Source organism: Astatotilapia calliptera, chromosome 13 (assembly GCF_964374335.1).
Source record: "Astatotilapia calliptera chromosome 13, fAstCal68.1, whole genome shotgun sequence".
Lineage (NCBI taxonomy): Eukaryota > Metazoa > Chordata > Actinopteri > Cichliformes > Cichlidae > Astatotilapia > Astatotilapia calliptera.
In genome coordinates this window covers 22,757,180-22,780,103 of record NC_137434.1, presented here as the reverse complement: position 1 = coordinate 22,780,103, position 22,924 = coordinate 22,757,180, and the positions used below count along the sequence as shown (strand labels likewise).

The 22,924-nt window shown below is 38.7% G+C and overlaps 2 protein-coding genes across 9 annotated transcripts in view; one reads left to right on the top strand and one right to left on the bottom strand.

Annotated features, from left to right (window-relative positions):
* The window catches only part of cep170aa (centrosomal protein 170Aa), a 36,955-nt gene extending 25,703 nt beyond the window's left edge, over positions 1-11,252 (bottom strand). For all 6 annotated transcript variants that reach the window (XM_026189512.2, XM_026189515.2, XM_026189513.2 and 3 more), the window contains exons 1-3: positions 11,072-11,252; positions 1,444-1,503; positions 765-904 (exon numbers count right to left, since the gene is read on the bottom strand). In XM_026189512.2, the coding sequence (XP_026045297.2) occupies positions 765-869 (105 nt within the window). In that variant the 5' untranslated portion in view covers positions 870-904; positions 1,444-1,503; positions 11,072-11,252. The remainder of the gene's footprint in view (positions 1-764; positions 905-1,443; positions 1,504-11,071) is intronic.
* Positions 11,253-14,440: 3,188 nt separating this feature from the next.
* Positions 14,441-22,540, top strand: rtkn2 (rhotekin 2). 3 transcript variants are annotated; one of them, XM_080287715.1, is made up of 14 exons: positions 14,441-14,633; positions 14,946-15,047; positions 16,575-16,774; positions 17,136-17,194; positions 17,336-17,389; positions 17,500-17,617; positions 17,847-18,047; positions 18,506-18,600; positions 19,333-19,439; positions 19,532-19,663; positions 20,112-20,280; positions 20,492-20,599; positions 20,926-21,667; positions 22,402-22,540. In XM_080287715.1, exons 1-13 carry the CDS (start codon positions 14,499-14,501, stop codon positions 21,636-21,638), a joined length of 2,193 nt encoding a protein of 730 aa, XP_080143841.1. In that variant the 5' UTR covers positions 14,441-14,498; the 3' UTR covers positions 21,639-21,667; positions 22,402-22,540. The 3 variants fall into 3 exon arrangements, with proteins under 3 accessions (XP_080143841.1, XP_080143840.1, XP_026046790.2); XM_080287714.1 differs by having other exon boundaries at positions 20,926-22,424; XM_026191005.2 differs by lacking the exon at positions 14,946-15,047 and having other exon boundaries at positions 14,442-14,633; positions 20,926-22,424.
* Positions 22,541-22,924: the final 384 nt, after the last annotated feature.

The window sequence follows — 22,924 nt, the reverse complement described above, 5'->3', positions numbered from 1 at the left end:
TTTAGCCACATAACGCTTAGAGTCCTTTGTGTTTTAGCATTAGCTAATCTACACTATTAAACTATGAAAATTAGATTTGATTATCTGAACATTTATCATTTAACTAATACAAATTACACACAGAAAATCTAATTTTCAGTGTTGTATAGAGGTTTTGTACTGAAAACAGAAACTAAAAGCAGACAGAAGCGTATGTGTGATGCATAATGTAAACAGTGAACAGAAAATGTCTGCTGACTCAGGATCAGTGAGTCCTAAACAAATGTGTTTTTGACAATCATACTTTCTGACAGGCACTGGTGGCAGTGAAAAGTTCTCTAAAAATGTAATGTCATAACTGGAGTCCTGTAGCCATGGATGAATACTCTATCCACAACAACACACATCAGAAAAGATCTAACTCAAGAGGTATCTGCCCCACTTTCTATTATTAGTGCAGTGACCAGAGGTACACATGAGCATGCACGTGGTCTCTCTGGATGCATGCACAGCTGCAGCGACATCAGCATACAGACATATAAATCAACCTCTGCTACTTTAAGAGCAGCAGCATGAGCATTGTGTGCTATTGTTGTTCAATCCTTGGTACAGTTATTGCACTGTCCAATGAAACAGGTCAATGTGAACTCCGCAGCTTACTTCTAAGGCTGCGAAAAATCTATGTGTACAGCAGTTTTAATGATCTCTAAACAGTAAAATCAAACACGATTGTTTTATTGGGGCTTTTTTCAGTGAAAAAAAAGAGGCATATCAAATGTCTTTACCTGTAGCATGAGCTCACAGTCATCCCGGCCGACAAAGATCATTTCCCGTGGGAGTCGGTGGCGAGTCCCACCGCTGCTAACCAGAAACCAGGAGGTCACGCTCATCTTTGTACCCTGCAGCAGCCTCTCATGCAAACCTCCTGGAAAGAAACATGCAGAAGTGTAAGTAAACTGTTATTCGGTGACCACATTTTAGATGTGGTTGAATCCACACCAAATTACCCACTCAGCAAAAAATATTTGTATAGAATTCAAATTCATAGGTTACAGCTGTAATCCTGGCATTTTTCCTCATAATCCAGAGCCAGTCCCCCCCCCAAGAAAACACCTCTTCTTAGAATCAACCTAAGTCTTACCGTCTAAATAAATGTTGATACATCATATTTCAGAAATGAAATCTACGAATATGTGTGGATAATTTTTATAAAAACAGTATATAAACAACAGTGGGAGGAATTGTTTTGTACCAACAGTATTATTTAAAATAACAGATTGTAATAAAAAAGAATGAAAAATGTGTTTGTTACCATACCCTGTGGAGATCACTGATCAAGGTTTAACTTATCAGTGCACCACAGTATTCAAAAACAGAACTCTTTATTAACGTACATGTAATCTGAATGTATGCAAAAGTAAGTCATAATTTGAATGAAATATGCTGGTGAACTCTACTACACACCTCTGCTCCAGGTAGCTCACTGCAGATTGACCACTGACAGCAAAACACAGCTACGCCATCCTGAAAAAGATGAAGAACCAACATTTTTGTTTTCTTCTTTTTCATTTATTCTCACAGATTCAGGCAATCATAGATTTTCTATCATCATGGAAAATTGGTAACCTCATATGACAGAAAAGATCATGACGACATCAGAGAAGATGAGAAAAAGTCTTTCACAACTCTTTCCATCTTCATTTTGTTTTGCTCCAAGGGGGAATGAGATCGAGTGGGCGGTCTTGCAATGTGATGCCTCTGTCTACGCCTGGAAATGAACACTGGGCCAGCCAGTAAGATACATCCTCTCTCTCTCTCTTTCTCTCTCTCTGTGCCTGCCTTGATCACTGCCAGATGTTAGAGGAGGAAGTGATGTAGATTTGTTGGCTGGCCGGCCCATCAGGACATTCATTTTCCCTCCTGCCTCCCTCCTCCCCTTGCTCTCCTTCAGATGAGCTGAAAACGAGGTCAAAGCCAGCCACTCTTACTTTCTAACTGCCTAGACCTGAAACTACAGCATTAAGGAGATCTAACTGATGGGCTGTTGACCTCTATACCTATTTTTAAACTGATTGAGCATGCTAGAAGTTTGTTTTGAGCAACAGACTGAGTGACTGTTCCTGTCTGAATAAGCAACAGGGTGTAAAATATGAGACTAAAGGGACATTTTAAACTCAATTTTAGCTGTAACTAATGTTGTACCAGCTATGAAATTCATTTTAACATACTGTTGTTCATGTGGGGTTTGGACGGTTCTAAAACATTTCCTAAGTAATTATTTCAAATTAAAAATAAGTTTCCAAGCTTTTGACATTAATTTGAAGTGGCACTCAAATAACCAGAGCTCTCTGTCGTGTGTAGAAAGTGCCAAGAAAAGCCCATCAGAGTGGGAATTAAAGATTATTGAGCTAAGCTCTTGCTCACTTGACCTTTTAAGTACTTAGTATACCAACTCAATAATCTCTTGGGTAAAGTTTTAATCAACTGCACACCTCAGTTCTTGCATGACACTGTAGGAAATATGGGTTGGGAATAGGACTGTATCAGCAGCTGTCTCTGATGTAAAACAGATCAGCTTTCATTCCAGTGACCACTCTGAATATCTGACAGCTTTACATGCTGAGTGAAAGATTTAATAGGAAAATTTAGAAACTTGGTAGGTACTCAAATACAAGTAATGTGCTGCAACAAGCTGCTATAGAGAGAAGCACTTTTGAAGATGTCACATTTTGACAACAGTGATTACATTCTCAAATCACTAAATCTGACTTATGATTTCTCTGCATTTTCACATGCAATTATCAGGAGCAAACATAAGTATTAAGCACCAACCAAATATAAAGTGATTTGCACAGCTTGTATTGGTCACTTCTGCGGAGAGGTGTTTTAGTCCTTTTGCAACTTTTAGCTCACCTCAAAGTTGAAAAGGTTTCACTTGAGACCCATCCAAGTCATGTTGCTAAGTGTTATTTTTTAACATAACTTCTCTTCCTTTTATTTTAGTATAGTAAACTCATGTTAACTGTGAAGTTAAAATAAAAGTAAACTAATTTAAAATGTTTTCATCTGCAAAATAAATAAGATTATTATCATATATTAAATCCAGCACCAGGGCTAATGATCAGATTCCAACTAATGATGTTCTGCTTACATTGCATGCTCCACCTGTTTGGCTAACAGGTGGCACAATTTGTATTGACAAACCTGCAGGTACATGTGAACATTATGTGGCAGATATTACAGATAATGGTGTTTGGATACACCACTAGTGCAACCAAACCTAGCAACAGAACTATAATTGTTTTTGGTTTCCTACTCGACTGTAACTAAAGCATCACAGAGCTGCCTGTCTCAGTAACCACTGCATACTGTTATCAGAATGCAAGCCTAATGAGAATGTGGTTAAATAGTCTGGATGCAATCCATACCAGTCTCCTTTATGGTGCCATTAAAAAGAAAAAAATCTTCTCACTATTACACATGAAAGACGTAGCACAGATGGAGGAATGCAGTGGTAGGTCTGAAGAAGGACACACAGCTGAGAGGGAAATATTATCAGTTCTGCATGTAGTCTTTTCCTTCTCTATAATAAAAACGGTGAGTGCGAGTGCATCCAAATAACAATATTAGAAATATTAGAAAAGTCCTTGTGTTTTGGACAGCTAGTCTGACATATCATGCAATATAAGGCACTGCATGGGCAATTCACAAAGCACTAATGTGTAACGCGTAGCCAAAAGAAGGACAAAAATATTTCATTGTTTACATATTTAAACAAACTTGTGGGGATAGGTTAATTGGATAATCCAAATTGCCACTAGGTGTGAATGTGAGTGTGAATGTGGGTGTGAATGGTTGTCTGTCCCTATGTGTTAGCCCTGCGACAGACTGGCGACCTGTCCAGGGTGTACCCTGCCTCTCGCCCTATGACAGCTGGGATAGGCTCCAGCACCCCCCGCGACCCTGAAAAGGATAAGCGGAAGTGAATGGATGGATACATATTTAAACACATTGTTTATATATGTAAACACTGGAGTGGCGATGTAGCACGTTTTCAGCAGCATTTTCTACTAGGGCTAATAAGGAGGAATAGTGACTCATGGGTTTTGAAAGGAATTTCCCAACCCCCGACCTGCACTTATACTATCTCCAACGCACTCAATCTCACACACACACACATCCGCAAGGACTGAAACAGGAGGATTATTCTAAGATGACTGTGAATTCTTTGTATAGAGGAGATGGCAGAGGAGATACAGGAAGCATGTGCAGCGCCCCTCGCTGCAGACACTCATCTTTGCATCCACAGAGCACAATTAGGTGATTTTTGATAGGCTGAAATGAATTAAAAAACATTTGTTATCTATAGCGAGGCTGCTCGCTGACTTTTGGAAAATCCAATTTAACTGCACTTGTATTTCGTATGTATTTCGGACCAGAAAAAGTTATACAAATAGCCTTTTATCCTTTCAACAATTCAAACCTCCTCCTTTGACATGAATTACCCAATCATAAACGCTGGCTGAAGGGCGGCAGGAAGTGATGTCAGTGAGCACTAGTTTATTTACTGGCATCACCTAATATGATTTTTTTTTTTTGGTACTGGCCTGCTACTCTCCACGTAGCATCTGGCTGGAGTGTGCGTTCCAGGATGATGCAACAGCTGGGTAACCATTAGAAAACACTCATCTGCTTTTCCTCTCTAACTTTCCAGATGTCACATCAACTGGCACAACCATGACAGCTGACTCGCACCACATCACACACAGAGACATCACACACACATATGTCCTACGCAAACGAAGCGACAGACAGTAAGAGGGAGAGGACGAAGGGGAAAGAGATGGGATGAGCACAGAGAGACAACTCATTCTTTCGTCACACTCATTTCCACATGGTCTTATGATAAGAGCCAAACTTAGTACTTCTAAGGGCGTGGTTGCATGCCTGCATTTATAGCCTGTATCTGACAACAGTTAAATAAAATACGAAAATAATAATAATAATAATAATAATAGTCACATTTGCTGCTTATTCACTGGGATCAATCAAAGTAATTACATTTAAAAAAACCTTTCAGGCACTCGTTGCTTTGATTTTTTATGTCTGGTTGGTATTTGTCTGGCAGACATGAGACAATGCATCTAATGTTTACAACAGCCGAGGCTGATTGTCCAAATATAAACAGCACTCAGTAGTTACAGTAGCTTCAGCACTTACAGGCCCTTAGGCTAAACGGACAAAGAACAGAGCAATAGCTGTACTAAATTAAACTCTGGTCACTCTGACTGATAGTATAACCAATATTGTAGCTTCACAAAGAAAGCAAAGATGGTACCTTGAAGGTATAAAACCAATAAAAGAAAGTATACTGGCAGACAAAACAAACAGCAAAGAAGCCTATTCTTTCAATAACACCAATGGAAGATCTGTGAGGGCTTTCAGATCAATGTCAATAAATAATAGGTCAGAGACGCTGAATCAGTCTCGCAAGCTTAGTTATGTTTTTGTGCAAAGAGTGCAAAGGACCCTGAGGGGTGCAAATCAGGTGAACGAACTCAAGACAAGATGGTAACCTTTGGACAAACAGACAAAGGCTTTTCTATCCCCCAATGGCTTAGTCGACTACATACATACAGACATGAAAGCATGTAGTGGAGAACTACAATCTATTGTTCTTCTAAAAACGAGACAAAAGGAGTATCCCAGCTCTTGTTGTGATATAATAATATACCAGACAATTTCCACAAGAAAAAAGATTCTGTCCATAATATGAGATAGGTTTTGTTGCTTATGGGAAAAAAAAAAATTTATGTTTTTATTTCCTTTTAAAGTTTTCCAATGGTGACCACTTGTTTTTAATAGAATTTACATTCAATAATTTTTAAAACATGATAATTGAAATAAAATAACTGTGGAGCATTTTGTTTCACGATAATGCTCTTATTTTGTTTTTCAGCAAAATCTCCTCCTTTCAAATTCCTTCCCCGCCAGGCAATGACAGATTTAGTGCACATTTATTTATGTTTTCAATTTAGATTTATTTAATTCTAATAAAAGTACCAAGAAATCCTATTTTAGAAAGACTATTTTTTCCCAAACTCTAGGCAAAATTGGATTAATTAGTTGTGATCTCAACACTGACAAAAATAATAAACATTACAGCTCTAGAAACTAAGTTTTATTGTGTTGCACAGAATATAATGCACCATTCTAATACATGAGTATGACACCGTTGTCAAACATGTTTACAGTCTAATGTAAGAGAAATAAGTCTATCGGTATCGGTCCAAAGCACTAAGTTACAACACTTTGAATAACAAAGGCAACCAGTCAATAAATTAGATTTTATTTAAGAATAATTCAATGATATGGTACATCAAAAATGTTCTTAAGAGAACACAAAAGAAGAAGCTATGGCTGATTCAGACATACCATTCTGTGATATTTTATTGTTTGTGACATGACATTGGCCTGCTTTAACTTCTTCTAATATAGGAAGAATAGCCAGTAAAATCAAAACACTGCCTTTCCAAATTATGTTAAAAGGTACCTCATCACAGTCTGATATAAAGCCGGATTCTACAGAGTATATTTTGACATCCATAATAAACACTTTGGGTTTATCATCATAAAAAGGCTGAATGCAGTCTGACAGTGTGTATTTCAGCCAAGGATGCTCTTCCAACATCCAAACCCTGCTTAAACACAAGGAGCAAAAAAAACAAAAAAAAACAAGAACTAAGCCAAATGAGAATCTTTTAGACACACATGCACACGCGCACGCGCACACACACACACATGTACATCTAAAGTAAACAAGTGTTTAATATTCCATTTAATCTCAAACTGAATTATATATATCGAACAAAATCATAAGTATGTATTGGCATGTAAGACCTTTCTAAACATTTTTTAAGGCTATACTCATGCTTTCTTAAATATAAATGTAAATATTAGTATAAATACTTTGTGACAATAAATAACTCAAGAATAATCAACTGCCTCTCCAGTGACTTTATCGTCCTATGGATCGCCCTGCCCTGCTGTTTGTGTTCTTTATCTGCAGTTTTAGTGAGCTCAGTAACGATGCACATAAACCAGCATTCTACTAGCTGGTTGTGGTTAAAAGTGGTCAGCTTACAGCATATCTCCAAAGTAGAAGGAGGACTACCATCATGGTGAAGTTAACACTGAATCTAACTGAGAGATAAAAGACTGACTGGAGAGACAGTAACTAATCAGTCTGCTAGCAGGAAAGCACAAGGTACTGCTGACTGTCAAAATCAGATCAAGGTGATTGCTCACTAGCTCTGTTACATGGATATATAATTTTTAAAAACACATTGAACTGCCATATATAACTGGCTGGCCTTTAATATCAAGCAGCAACATGCCAGTGTGGTAAAGTTCACCCAAAAAGTTTGGTGAGAGAAATCCTAATATTCTGCTCTAATTGGTAGCATTAGCTGATAACCTTGAACTGCCAGAATAACTGCCATATTTTACCACTGTGGTTAATAAAGTAATGTAAATGTGTATGTAAAAACCGGACTTCATTCTTACATATCTTACCTGGTTCAAAAATAGACTATATACCCACATTAATCTAATGTGACAGAGTCATAGCACCATGGAAGGACATTATAAATCATTATGGGCAGTGTAAGTCAGCAGAAACTTGGGTGCGCGTGTGCAGCTATGGCTATGTGTAGTTGATGTGGCTTTTACATGCAGCATGTGGGTGAAAAAGAAACAGTCCAATGCAGCAGAAAAGACCATATGGTGTAGAAAAGCAGCCACACACACACACCACATGAGCCATCGGCAAGAGGAACAAACAAGCAAACACCATCATTTAGCCAGCATCCATCCTGACTGTTTCAGTGTTGTTACCAAACACAACCCAGCACACCCTGGCCATAAGACATAAACCCACCACATGCTTAGTGACCCTTGTGTTCAAAATGAACTATAGCCCTACTGATGGAAATTTAACCTTTATAGAACATGAAGAACAGGATTAATGGGAAAAACAACAGTATTATTCATGTTGAGTGGAAGGAGGAACATCAGCACCCTGGGCAATCCTTACAGTAATATAGATATGCTGAAAAAGAGATTATTAATAATCCAAGAGAGTTAATGATGCACATGCCCTGAAGCATAGTCATTTTCATGTGACTCATTCTCTGGAGCATGGGTACACTACATTTTTCAGAAACAAGGTCTGGAGGCAGCTTTCTAATAGGGAATAAGAAAAATAAATTGTAAATGAAAAAAAAACAACACAAATTACCTATTAAACTTCCAGAAATAAATATTTAATTACAAAAACCTGAAACTTTTAACTAACTAATTATTCATGTAGATAGTTTTACCTATTTTAGCATCAAGAGGGCACAACATATAAACTCCATTTACATAAAAAACATATTGCAGTCATTTCAAATATACCTTCGGTCTGATGACTGCTCTAATGGCCCCGCATAGCCCCTGCTGAGCAGATAATGACTAACCCATGGCCCTTTAACAGGAACATTAGTATTTGGCCAACCCTGCCACTTTGATTATGGTGCCAACATTTATCCTGGCTGTAGCAATAGCTTCAGTAGCAGATAAAAATAGTGAACTCTCTCACTCTTGCACTTAGAAGGGAAAAAAACATAAACATTAGCATAACAGGACAATCAGGAGTTGGCAGAGGGAAAGATGAGAATAGAACATGTTCAAATATAAGATTGATATCTAGTGGAAAGAAGTATCAAATGAAGGAAACTCAGAGGGGAGTATGTTACACCCCAAAACAGATGTGTAATTTCTCTTTCTGTGAGAGGTTAAATGGCTTTTTTTTTTTTTTTTTTTTTTAAATCAGACACACCCTTGATGTTCCATAACAAGGGAGAGGCTGATGATTGTATTAATAAAATGCTCCAAGCTTGTTTTGGGGTATTTTGTCTGGTATACTGTGCTGTCTCTCCCAATTTGTAACCACAGACTTCGCTATTCACCTCTCTTGTTTTTCCCTCTGACACCACACGCCAGCATGAGCGTTACCAGGCAAGGCTATGTGAATGTCATAACCCTTTTAACGTTTCTACTCTGGCAGATTACAAAACTGAGATTCACTTCTATTTTTAGCTACAGGCTCCCAAATACAAAATTTTTAACAACATCTTAAATACAACTGAATACAATCAGATACTAAGTTCAAGACTGGCTTGTTTTCTGTCACACATAACACTCCTGGGCCACTGAAGTAAAATGAACTCACTTCCTAAACTTCCTACTATACACAATGGCCGTGGGCAGGCTGAGTAAGAGTCTCCAAAAATGTCCCCAACTTGAAACTAGAATTGAAAATATTACTGAAGGATATACTATATGCATACAAATTACTCTTTGAACAGCAGATTGAGTTAAGATGCTGAGAAAGAATATCAGGGCGAAAAAGCGGGATTTCAATGAGTATGGTAATTTACAGCAGTGCACATTAAATGTGAGTTGATCAAACAGCACTGATAGTCGAATTACTGCAAGAAGCTTCTAGATTTTCTTTCTAAAGAAAAATAAAACTCAAAAAAGCTGTGTTTTAAGTGTAATAGATAAGTCTGTAGTCAGGCTCGGCTGTAGTTTAGCTTCAGTCAGTTTGCTGCTTCCTCTCCGAAAGTGCAGCAACCGTCCTGTGACACTGACACACTTTTTAAAAATGCAACCGCCAGTGGAGCCAACAACCCTGCTGGCAGCCACATTTGTGGGGAGAACACAGGAAGAAGGCGGAAAAAGGGGAGAAAAGGGAAAAGGAGCAAAACTGGATTGGATGGTATTATCTGCACATTCTTTTGGCTCAAACCCAAGAAATTTGAATTCTTACAGCTGAGGGAGGAGACTAGCAAGATACACTGATGTCAAACACGTAGCTGTCAAAGAACATCTAATCGGGTTATAAACTCAGACCAGAGCTGCAAGTGACTTTCACCAGCACCTTTGAGTCTACTGGATGAAATTAAAGGGCATAATATAGCTGATTACATAAAATAAAACAGCTTCTAATGCTGTGAATATAAATATTAATTTTAAATGTTTTGAACAGTTGTGAGGCTTTGATTGATATGCATCTGCCTCTGGCATTTGTGCTAAATTGGTAACAGTAATTAAACAATAATTACAATATTTTTGCATTGATTTCTAGCGTCAAGTACCGTTTGCTTATGAACAGCCTGTCAAGAGTTATCAAATTACCATATGGCATTTAAACTAAAGCATTTGCTTCTATTTTCAAAAGTTTTACAGCTAATGTGATGATGACAGCAAAAAAAAATCAAACTCAACACAAAGAGAGCGGATGCATGCAGGCCAGCTACATCTGCCCCACGAAAACAAAGCCTCCACACAGAAGAAGAGGAGGGGGGTCCGTTATCGGAAAACACTCGGCAGTTGTCTTACTTAGAGCAAAACCTGCCCATAAAATCTACCTCTTAGACAATACAGACTAAAAGAAGACCCGAGGGGTAGCATGTTTCCACTAAGATAAACAAAGCGTTCAGTGTGACCGATCTTCATTGATGTGCATCTTGTCTCGATTAGCCTCTGTCTGGCTACAAAAGGATGCAACTACTGGATAAAATCAGGTCAGTAGTAAACAATAGTATTGATCTGGAGTGAAGCAGTATGTGGCCGGTGTTTTTACAAGGGCAGCAAAGTGGCTATAGTCTGTGCGGCTTACAAAGGTGGAGCAGGGTGGGCTTGTCATGCCGCTGCTGACAATAGTAGCCATCCCGTTAGCCAAGAGGGAGTCAGACCAGTCTGCTTAGTCGTTACAAGAGCCGGAATGTTTTTTGTTTCCTAAATTTTACTCAGATTTAATGCAGGTTTAATGGTTTGAAAATTTGGGAGAATTTTCTATGAGCTCACTGAAAGAGGAAACTGACATCAGTGGACTGCAGAAGGAAAGAAAAAGCGACTCTTTATATTTTTTGTCTGCCGCAAACTTCACGTGAGTAACGGTCAACCACCTAGCTAAAACCATACTACGGACTGTCCACTGTATACTGTTCGCTAAGAAAAAAAATCAAGTACACTCCACACTTACCCTTTCCTTAAAGATGTTTTTTGCTCTGTGACTGCGTGTGGAGCCCAGCCCTGTCGTTGCTGCAGTTCAGTCTGGCTCTATGCGGTGGCCTTCTCTTCCTCCGTTGCTCAGCAATAAGCTACTGACTCCCTGCAAAACAGCGGCGAGCGGACCAGCATCCTGAAAGAGGCGTCGAAGTGGCAAATAGGCCAATCGCTGCCTCCGGTCAGACGTTTCAAAATAAATGTCAAAGAGACAACAGGATACTCAGATTTGCGAGTTGAGGCGTCGATCATTATTTAAGTGGTGTTTTAAGTTGTATTCATACGCTGTCACGGTATAGAAATCTGCTTCCGCTAAAAGGAAGTTGAGGTAGTTTTTAAAATTTTTTATTGCTATTCTTAGTCATCATTTCAGGGTGTTTTCCCCCCTCAAAATTAACTGGAAATTTTACGTTATTTTCTCGATTTATGTCATTTTGGAGTTATTTTCTCTGACCTTTTTCAGATAAAAACCTGCCATTTTGATATATGGATGGCAAATAATGTTGGGTTTTTTAGTGGTGGAAACGGGCTTCCATAGTAGATAGCAATTTTTCAGTTTTGTTTTTTGTGATGTGATGTGATTGTGATGTTTTTAGTTTGCAAAAAGAATAGGTTGAAAAGAATGTACAGAATGTATGGTAATAAAAAATGGTAAATGATAAAGTTCATGAAACATCCTTCTTATTAGAGAAATTAGGATTAAAAGACAGCATTCATTCAACATTCAGACAGCAGTTCACCCCGAGTGATTGTGTCACTGCCAAACAAGCCTGTCAAGTACGGCCTAAAGATCTTCTAGGTTTGTGATACGCATCCCCTATGCAATCTGAAATGGTTAACATAGGGAAACGAAAATGGAAAGAAAGGATAGAAGTTGATAAGAATCTGGGTGAAACCATTGTCCAGCAGTTGTGTAGTAGATTCAGAAAGACAAGAAGCAACACTGGCACAGATAATTTTTTTCCTCCAGTGTACTCTTTCACCATGCCTCCTGGAGACACTTTTGTGGGGACTCTACATACATCCTTTATCTGATGAAGGCTTCTGAGTCCAGGGAGGCTTACAGCACACAGTTTGCATTCAGTGGCAGCTTTACCATAGTCAGCTATGTCAGCAGAAAGAAATGGCTGTTGTACTCCTGAGCACGATGTATCACAACAAAATGGGGGATGAAAATACCAGAAAAGGGAAAAAACACTAATTAATCACATTTTATAACTAGACCAAAGGAGGTATAGATACTATGGACAAGATGGTTGGCACCTTAACCTGCAAGTGTAAAACATAGAGATGGCCCATGGTGCTGTGTTACAACTTCACATTGAATTCAACAATGGTATTATCTGTGCTTGACAGGTCTTTCTCATTGAGCTCTCAAAGCAGCTTGCGACAACACATATGAAAAAATGAGTAGAAAGTTGCCCTCCGACTGCAAGGTGTGCAGTTTAAGTTCCCCAGAAAGCTTTTAAATTACTTATTTATTTATTTGTGTATTTGATACTGAAATAAACTTAATATTCAGAACCACGCGCACAACTATAATCTCACGATCACCTGAGTTACACCAGAGGTTCAACCAAAGTCCTTCTCTCATGAGTTTCAACTAAAAAGTTCAATATGTTGTTCTAACTTATAAAGCCATATTGTGTGCATTGTGTACCTATCGATCCTTTTATATTTTGGGATATGTGAAACCATTCTTCGGCAAAATATGCATGTAATAACCTGTGTGTATTTTGAATAATTTATTATGTGGGGAAAGTAAAAAAAAGAAAAAGAAAAAAAAAGAAACTTGTATTTACAGTAATACCATATTTATGGAATTACTGTACTCTAGATTCAATGCTACTAAAAGCATTATAGAGATAAAGACTGATATCATAGATTAAATTATTAAAAATATAAGTAAGAAAGACATGACGAGTCATTTTAAAGCCATAAACCACTATAGCACTTTCCCAATAAAATTCCAAGCTCTTGCATCCTGTTAGGAATGAATGCATTTCAGGCACATGCCTGTATGTTAACACGTTTTCCACTTATAGATAGGTCAGCTGCTGGTGCAGTTGCAGACTAGTTCGTGATTCAAGTACTACAGTGTGAAATAAAACGTTACAGCCTATGAATACACACACATATGGATTATTGTAGGACAGTCGCTCAGACTAACAATGCTCTCCAGATGGTAAAGTAGCTGACTGTGTACTGAGTGACTCAGAGGATTACACTGCATGTGAACCTCGTCTGAAATTCAAAATCCTGTGTTTTATTTTTAAAAGCGGATGTAATTTCCTGTTTTAGTGGAATTTCTCTGCCCAGCTTGACGGAGTTCATCTCCAGGAGCGCCTGCGTCCACAACTGCAACCGTGGATGCTTCCAACTCAACCAGAAGCGATGTCAGCCAGAACCGGGTGGGCGGGTTTCCTGGACTCGCACTGGTTACGTTCCGGGGTCTTTTGTTACAGTACCACTACATGGACTGTGCAGAGGTCATGCTGATAATGAAGGCTGTACCTGCTGCATGATAACTACTAGAGATTATCAAACTAATTAGGGATGTAGCACTACAAGAAAAACATCCACCGCTTTTAAAAAATATAAATTAAGGAGATCGATTAAATGGCAGTAACATATAAAAGATTCATATTTGTTCTGCTTCAAAAATGTGAGCTCAAAATGGAAATGCTCATTGCATAAACGTGAAAATTATACTTTTAAATTAGCATCACAGCCTCTTAGTTAATTGCACGTTTGTATGTATTATATTATAATATTTAAAATACATTTTCTGATGAATTTAAAATAAAATAAAATAATAATATATGTAATAAAATGTATGTTATCTGATACCGTCTATGATTTTATACCGTCTAAAAATTCAAACTCGAAAACGGTTCAGCCCTGTTTTGTCTGACACACTGACGCAATGACGCCCCCTCCCTGTTGGCGTAAAGGCACTCGTTTTTATGTATGGCAGTGCCGCCGGGAAAAGCGGAACGTTTTTTCATGTTTATTTTTGAACTGTACCCTTTTATGTATTATTGTTAAAATATTCTTTTTTCTTTATTTAATGGTTGTTATTTAATGATTTCGATTGCATAGGACATTTGCAAGTTAGAGTTTAATTTTGTTTTAATTTTAAGGTTTGATGGTGACTACAACATTTTATTAAGTCGTAGCTTTATGTATTGGTTACATTTTATACTCTAATTCTTATTTATTTGATATGATATTAAATGTGCTGAGAGAACAACACACTTTTAAGCTTTTTAATGGGTGTACTTTATGTTAACACGACGGGAGATTTCGTTTACGGGGGGTACGATAACATAAATCGAGCCGCCCCCGGCCGTTTGAAGCAGGAGCAGTAATACGCAGCTGTTGTTAGCGAATGGACATGCAACATGGACGATCCGCGGGACGTTCAAACTTCCAAGAAAAATGGGGGCTCCAGGTCATTGTTTTTGGCCGGCTCCGCGGTGGATATGGAGATTAAACGAAAGAAAATACGACAGAGTACTTTATTCCTACAAACAGAGGTATGGGCGGTACGACAGTGATTGTTTCGTATGATTTACCCAATGGAGTGGTCCGAGTGGGTGTAAAGTGCACGTCAAACACGGGAATGCTGATCTTTTTAATTCACATGGCTTTAATAACATAGTTTCATGTGCTGCGACTTGACTTGCTAACGCCCTTCTCAAGCTGGATTTCAACCCTCCAGGGCAAAGCTAGTTCGGGGCAGTGCCCCTTTTGTCAATATTCACTTCCCTGAAACCATATCCGTGTACGCTGCATCATCATTGTATGTTTGCTTCCTTCTAATACTGCTCCAACTAATCTCCCTGCAGGCAAAGAGCATGCAGCCGTGCCCTAGTCTTCTGAAAGACACTCTCCAGATAGTAGAGGATATGAATTTGTTGTACATACGACAGATTTCTAAGAAGCTACAGGTGCATATTGTTGATTGTGATATGGAGAATGATGATGTTTGTGTTATATTAGATGTGATTATAACAGACATCATCAAACTTCATTTAGTTAGAATATGTCTGCTGCATGCCTGCCAGTTTTCACTTGTTTTGTGCTTTTCGAAATGCCAATCGTACATTTCCAAACTCCATCTTTGCCATTACAACTGCTACCCGAGACAACTTATTAATCTCATTCAGCTGGCATTACCATCTAACCCCTTCATGCATGCATCATTACGTCACCGAAAGGTTGGTCTTGAGTTTGTGATTTCAAGCTTATCAAGTAATTTGAAACATCACCAGTGTATCATCTTAACTAGTGGGGCTAATGTGTCAAATGATTGCAAGTCCACCAAAGGGTCCAAAACTTGTAGGGAAATCAGTTTTTCACAAAAAATGCTTAATATTGAGATTCCAGCATTCCTACAAAGGAATGTAAATGTATGAAAAGTTTATTATTTGAGGTCCGAATCAGTTTTTATTGCAATACATGAGCAGATTTTTCCTAAATCTTTCATCTGACATATGCTCTCATTAAAACAATAAATAAAAAGACTAAAACTAAATAAACAATAAACACTAAACTGAAAAAATAAAACTGAAAGTAAACTAAAAGAATAACACCCAAAAGGTTGAGTCTGTTCATCTGGACGTAGCATTAAAGAATAACAAAAAATTCAGTAATTAAAAATAAAAAATAACTAGAAAATACCATGAAATATTGACTGGTATGGCCCACTTGTGATCAGATGTGTTTGGACACCCTTGGGCAAGAAGATTTCCCAACCACCATGCTGTTTAAGATCTGTCTTTTGTATTAAACCCAGAAAATGTTAGTTCTGTTGGTGCCAGAGTGACCTTGGATTTTGTTTAACAACTGCTTTTCTTTAAAAATACCATATAAGGTAAAAACATGGAAAAAAATGTAGGTCTGCTGTGTCTTAAGGCGATAAAAACAATAAAATAAAACTTTTCAACGAAACAAAATACAAGTTATCATATACACAAACAGTTGTGCGCGCACAAAGAGCTGTTAAGTTTAAGCCTATGAGAATAAAGGTTTTAAGTTTGTTTTTGAATGTAGACCAAGTTCCAATTGTCCTCAGGTCAGCAGGCTGCTTGTTCCAAAAACATCACCACAGTAACTGAAAGCACCCTCAGCACGCTTCTGTCCAATTCTGGGAACAGTTAAAAGATCTGCACCTGATGACCTGAAAGGTCTAATTGGGCTATAAACTCTGAGGAAGTCAGAGGGGGTAAACCAATGAGTGCTTTATAAGCTACACAATGTGAAGTGGACTAAAAGACTGAAAGAAAATTCTGGTAATCTAAAAAGCAATTTCCTATGAAAAAAGTTTGCATAACTAATGAAAACCTTTGCTGTGATGCCGCTCATGTCCAAGCTTTTGTTGTCTGATGCACTAACACAATAGAAAACGTCATAGAAAAGTTGGCAGTCTGTTCTTTTTTTGACACTTGTTCATTCTTGTCTGTTTGTCCACAAAGACAACTAACATACAGGAGAAACTTGACTTTGAGATGCGAATGCGAGAGGGAGCCTACAAGCTGCTGCTCGCTTGCAGTAAGAGAGAACAGGTACTAAATGCTTCCAAGAACATGTTTACCTGCAATGCCCGGATAAAGGCATATCTCTCTCAGCTGCAGAAGAAAAAAGAGGAAGAGGACATGATGGGGGGAATCGGCAGGTGGGGAGATTGATGCTTATGGCTCAGTTTGAGTCCACATCACTGTTGTGTGTGTGTGTGTGTGTGTGTGTGTGTGTGTGTGTGTGTGTATCCAATTGATATATGTTAACTTTGATGGGGAGGGTGAAACAATTGTCCTGTCACTAATGAAAGAACTGAGCGGGTTTTGGACAGAGGTTTTTAAAATGTATTTTTAAAATAACAAAATCCAGGAAGTCTTGTTAGATGTGTCTAAAATCTTAATCATGCAGCGATTCCATCCTTTTTTGTAAATGTACATACAGTTTATTTGTTTTGTTAAATTAAATACATTACACACATTTTGATCTATTGTAATGGTAAATTCCAAATTTTATTCCAGACCTTCAGATCTAATTTCAGGTGACCGTTTGCCCTGTAATGGAACAATTGCTTTGTCAGGTAAGATTGCTCATCTTTTATTCAGAATAAATCAGCACCGCACATCTAAAACTATGCAACGATTACATTTAGTTGCAACATTTTGCTCCCTGAGTTAATTTTTAAGAGCCTTTCTTTTTAATTAACTTTCTGCAAATGTAGGGCTGCGCATACCTTTGATGTGGAGGGACTCAGACCACTTTAACAACAGAGGGAGTAAGTTTGCTCTTTGTTATCTTTCATGCCTCATGTTCAGCTTTGCCTCCTGTAATTTTTGTACATACTGGCTGTACTAATGCATACTGTACATCCATGACATTTGTTAGGTTCTCGCAGGGTGGCTGTGTTCTGTCTGATGCAGATTGGCTCAGAAGTGTTTGACACTGAAATGGTGGTGGTGGATAGATCAGTCACTGACATCTGCTTTGAGGGAATTACCATCTTGTAAGTGTTTTTGTGCTTATGTAATATGCAAAGTAGTACTCTCTGAACTGCTGCACTCCACCCTTTAGGTGGATGTATGTCTATTTTATAGATTTATATATAAGGGAAATTTTAAAAGTATTTAATGAAATTTTGATCTAGTATATGTATAATGTATATTGTGTCACTTCAGCCCTGGTTTGTTAATATGTTTTAATGGTTATGTTCTTATTAAAATCCCCACCCTTAGTAAAGAAGCAGTTCCTCAGTTTGAGCTGAAGGTGGAGTTGTGGAGCTGCGCCCTAGAGGAGGAGCTCACACTGGTAAACACGCCAAAGAAACTGGCTAAGAAGCTCCGCAACTCCTTTGGAAAAAGCTCTGGGAGGAAGCTCTGCTCTCTGCTGGACACTCCAGACCCTGACACCTTCCTACAGCACAACCCAATACCGTCGTATGTATTGTGCTGTCATTAAATACTTTATAGGCTCTTGGCTCAAGATTTTTTACAATAACTCTACAATGACTGGTTAGTGGAAGCAGGACTGTTGGGCCAGAGGTTGTTAGGGTTTTGAAAACAAACCCTGTTCCCGTGTTTAGCTTTTAGGTAATCATGATTTTTTTTTTTGTCATAATAAAAATAAGAATTTTATTAAAATGAGCAGAAAAGCATAGTTTAAACCATTTAGAATATTAATTTGGACTTCTCAGCTCAAAGTATCTCAACTATCACCTGTTCACTGGGATATAATTTACAAAATATAGGTTATGTGTACATTTTAGAAGTTGAATTGTCTTCATTATCTTTACTGTTATTGCTAAATTTAAACTTGGCAATATTTCTCCTGAAAAGTCAGCGTGCTCTACTTGAAGACTGCTAAAATGTTCATATGTGTCTTGTACTTGTAACAGTGGAGCCAAATACAGCCTGTTGGCCTACACAGCGCTGTGTCTGCCCGAGGCTGAAGGCAGCTTTCAGTCTCACTCCCTTATTGTCCTCCAAGATGGTAAGAAGCAAAACACACCATTTTATATCTGGGGATATGAAATGCTTATGCTTTTTAACTCCTGATTTCATTTTGGAATAGTAATGATAGATATTTTTTAACATCACTTAAATCTAAACCTCCATTTAAACAAAATGAAGAGTGATGAAATGGAAAGTTAGGGCTTGGGCAGGTTTCTGCCCCTCCTGCATTGCTGCCCCACCTTGATCCTGGTTGTCTTCCTGTTAAAAAGAAGTTCTTCCTCCTCACTATGTGACATGTGCTTGCTCATAGGGGATCATCTAATCACTGGGATTCTCTGTATATATTTTAGGAATTTTACCTCAAGCTTTTGGTACAAGTTTGCACAGTTTACATTATGGGGTTTTTACCCTTCATTTATAAAAGGCTGATAGGGCATGGACGCCCAAGTTTGTGAGTGCAATAATATGAGAACGAGGCGATGTAAGAGTTTGACCTCAAGGTTGAGGTCAGAGGCTAAGTTTTCTGAAGCGCTTATGAGCACAATAAATCGAGAATGTTGTCACCGAGGAGTTTCAAAATAATACCGTAGTTGCATCTGCTAGGAGGCTGAGGGGAAACACTGGGGCTTTTGTTACAGGAGAATGTATGAGTTGTAATAACATATATGTCCTTTTTAGAACTGAATTATTTTTAAATTAACTTTATTTTTTCCATATAGTACAAGGTAACTTATTACAGTTTTCTGGTTGCTTTTCATCGTCCTTACAGCTGAGTGGTCCTCTTGGCTTCCACTTTATGGTAACCTCTGCTGCCGGTTAGTGGCTCAGCCTGCCTGTATGACACAGACCATGATGGCCGGTTACCTGAGCCAGAAGGTGTGTTCACTGTTATTTTGTAATGATAGCAATAAGCTCCATCATTGATTCTCTAGTGTCTTAGTATTTATTTGTATTTTGCTGATTTACAGCAAAGTGTGGAAGGCATGAGCCGCTGCTGCAGTCTTTACTGCGTGCTGAGTGCCGGCTTTTTGTCTTGTTTCTTCACTCCAGAAGAAATTGATGCTAAAATACAACCCATTCTCAAAGTACCCATTAATAAGGTAAGAGACACTAAGAAAAATGTTGAATTACTTGATAAACATTAATGTTAGCAATTTCTTGTTCTGTTGCATCATTTTATAACACAAGACTGGAAGAACAAACTTTTCTAAAACTCTGCATAAGATGAGGCTTTGTGGTTACCCCTGTTAAACTTCATTATCTGTTTCAATTGTGCTGTCTGGAAAGAGAAGTTAAACATCAGATTCATTGTTATTGATTTAAATCTCAGTTCACCTTTTCCCTAACATTTGCAGAGTAACCAAAATACAAGATACCAAATTACTCACTGCGATACAGCTTGGAGCTTTGGCATTTTGCTGTGGAATTAATTTTCTTCTGCAATATCAGCGATGTAATTTTTAATGCACTAACTCGCACAGAGGTGTGATTTGTATTCCGTTAGTGATTTTCAGCTTGTAATAGGTTACTTTTGCTTTTTTTGTGCAGGACACCCGGATCCGAGTGTTGGAGAAGGAATCAGCAGGCCACAAATCTAGGAGTCTGTCCATCATTAACCCTTCACCAGAGGGATCACAGTCCATCGTCTTCACCACAGACACCAGGGAAGCGCTGGAGGACTGGGTGGAAGCCCTCCACCAGCACCATTATGATCAGAGTGAGTGTTATGTGACCATGCACCACAAGCATTTGTATATGAAAACACGTGTTTATGTAAAGGGTTTCGTGTGTGTTTGCCATTATAAAAGAGAAACTGGGGTGTGTGGGCTAGTCTGCGCAGGAAAAGTGGTTGCACATACACTTAGCTAAATTTTAAGAACAGATGGTATAGGTCTTATCATCTCATGCCTATCCTTGTTTATGACCAGGCCAGTGGATGCACTGCTGTGACCAGCTAATGAAGATCGAAGTCGCGTCTCCACGGAAACCATCACTTTTTCTCTCTAAGCAAGCAGACTCTGTTTACAACGACCTGAGTGAGTAGATTAATTGGAAAGAGTCACTGAAGCGAGTTAGACGGAGGTTAATATTTTGCCGACTGTTTGATGATGCGGATTTAACAGGATTTATATTTACACATATTCATTTTAAGAAGGTGTAATGCGAGTGCTCACAGCAAATAAGACACTCACTGAAAAAGAATACACATAATACATTAATTTTCAGTGGTGATGCATGTTAATAAGATGCTTTTTCAAGCAAAATATAATGCTGCAATCTGAGCCTTTGTGATGCTTTATTATATTTTAATAGTACATCAGGGAAAACACTTGATTTTGGTGTTTATTTATTTCCCTTATAGGTATAAATTCACCAGGCAAGTTTGAGAGCATCACTGATATTATCCACAATAAAATTGAGGAGACAGATGGGCACTTCCTTATTGGCCATGAAGAGGAGAAAGAGGCACCTAACTGGTCCAGTCTGTTTGATGGTTCCCATTCAGTGGTAGTGCAGAAGGGTATTCTGTCCCAGAGCAAAACCTCCACCCCTTGTTCGAGCCCCAATCCCAGCAACAGCAGCTGTACTACCAACAGCAGCAAGAAGCGACGCGCTCCACCTCCTCCCCCTGACAGAGAGCCTTATGTTGCTCCCACCTGCCCAGCCAGACCTCCTCTCCCTGCCTCTCTTCATCAGCACCCTCCTCCCTCATACCAGGAGAAAGAGAATTCTAGCACTAGCACTTCACGTCCAATCACAAGGTCCAAAACAGGCAGACCATCTTTGGATGCCAAGTTTTCTGCCATCATCCAGCAGCTCCAGCGGAATAATGCTGGAGGAGCCACCGCCTCAAGTCGAAAAAATGCTCCTCTGGGCGTGCTCAATGTACACCCACAAGGTCAGCACCAGCCCCCCCTCCAACAGCTGGACTACCAAAACCACCACACCCAAACCCCTGAGGCCACAGCTGATCATGGCTTTGTGAGAGCCACTGATGGTCCTGGTCCTGTTCCCGCACCACGGAGCAAACTGAGGAAGTCTTTCAGAGAGAGGATGAACCTTAAAGCGTTGTAACCCCAACCTTAGATCAGATCTAGAGTGAGGTAACCTTACTACTAATACAGATACCTGTCACACTTTATCAACTGAGCTGGGTAACGCTGCTAAAATCAAATATAGCACTATAGAACTAACTGAGGAGTGATGATAATTCGTCATGATCGGTGATGATATTTGGGCTTGACTGTTGGTGTGGTCCTTAATAGAATACTTCATCATTTGGGAAATGTGATTTGCTGACAGTTTGGTGGGAAAAATTCAATACTACTCTCATATATACAGGAAGGAGCTTGAGCCAGGACATTTAGTTTAGATTAAGAAGGTTATAAAGCTGAAAATGCAAAGACGAATTTTCTCGATAGGTAATAAATGTGTTTACCTGCACATTTCTCTCAATCAAATATTTTAAATAAAACAATAAGGTTAAAAGGAGAGTAATGTCAGAAGCAGTGACTCACTGGAATGGGCATGACACAGCTCAGAGAAGTCACGCCAGCGCAAAACGAGTGTTAGTTAATATTTTAGCTTTAGATGTGAGTGTAGGTAGTTTTTACCTTTGGACAGTCTTCAGTCCGAGCTCCAGCTTCATACTGACTGCACAAATCTTACTCAACAATGAAACACATAAGCATAGTTCCAAAAATGTGTGATGGTTGTTTGCCATAAAGGGTGGGTAGGTGATGACACCACGTTTGAGTTTACACCTTAGTTTGCAATATCAGGACTATGTGTATAAATTTCCTGCTCCTCTTTCCCTTTCTAAACCTTCCATGTGCAGCTAACCCACAGATGAAATTAAAAGCTGAATGCTGGCTTATACACCACTACCACCATCATCAATCGCACTAAAATGGAAAGGCTTATTTCTTTGCTCTGCCACTGGAACATGGATTGAAGAAAGAGCTTTTGAAAAGGCGCCCAAATTGGAATTGATCCATTGGCCGACTGAGGACGAGTCATTCCTTTTGGAACTATTGACTTATTCTACTTACTGTGATGACTTTATGACCACTATAGCTGAATTTAAGGAACATAATTTTAAGAGCAATTGCAGGCACTAATGTGACATTCCCTGAGGTCTTAATAATAGTGTGACCTTGGTTTTCAGTGGCTACACAGTATGTCCAACATAATTTAACACTACAGCCAATATATGCTATGAACATTATTGAATGAATGAGTCTTTTGAGTAGCTGAAATAATGAATGCCCTTGTGTGTGTGTTTTGAACATATCCAGTACTGCCAGCCACTAAATATCTCAGCCACTTAGTGATATTGTGTTGAAGAATGGTCGTCATAA

Coding starts and splice junctions, on each gene's coding strand:
- rtkn2 (XM_080287715.1), top strand. CDS start 14,499: ATGGACGATCCGCGGGACGTTCAAACTTCCAAGAAAAATGGGGGCTCC. Junction 15,048..16,574: donor AGATTTCTAAGAAGCTACAG/GTGCATATTGTT, acceptor TTGTCCACAAAG/ACAACTAACATACAGGAGAA. Junction 18,601..19,332: donor CCTTATTGTCCTCCAAGATG/GTAAGAAGCAAA, acceptor TCGTCCTTACAG/CTGAGTGGTCCTCTTGGCTT.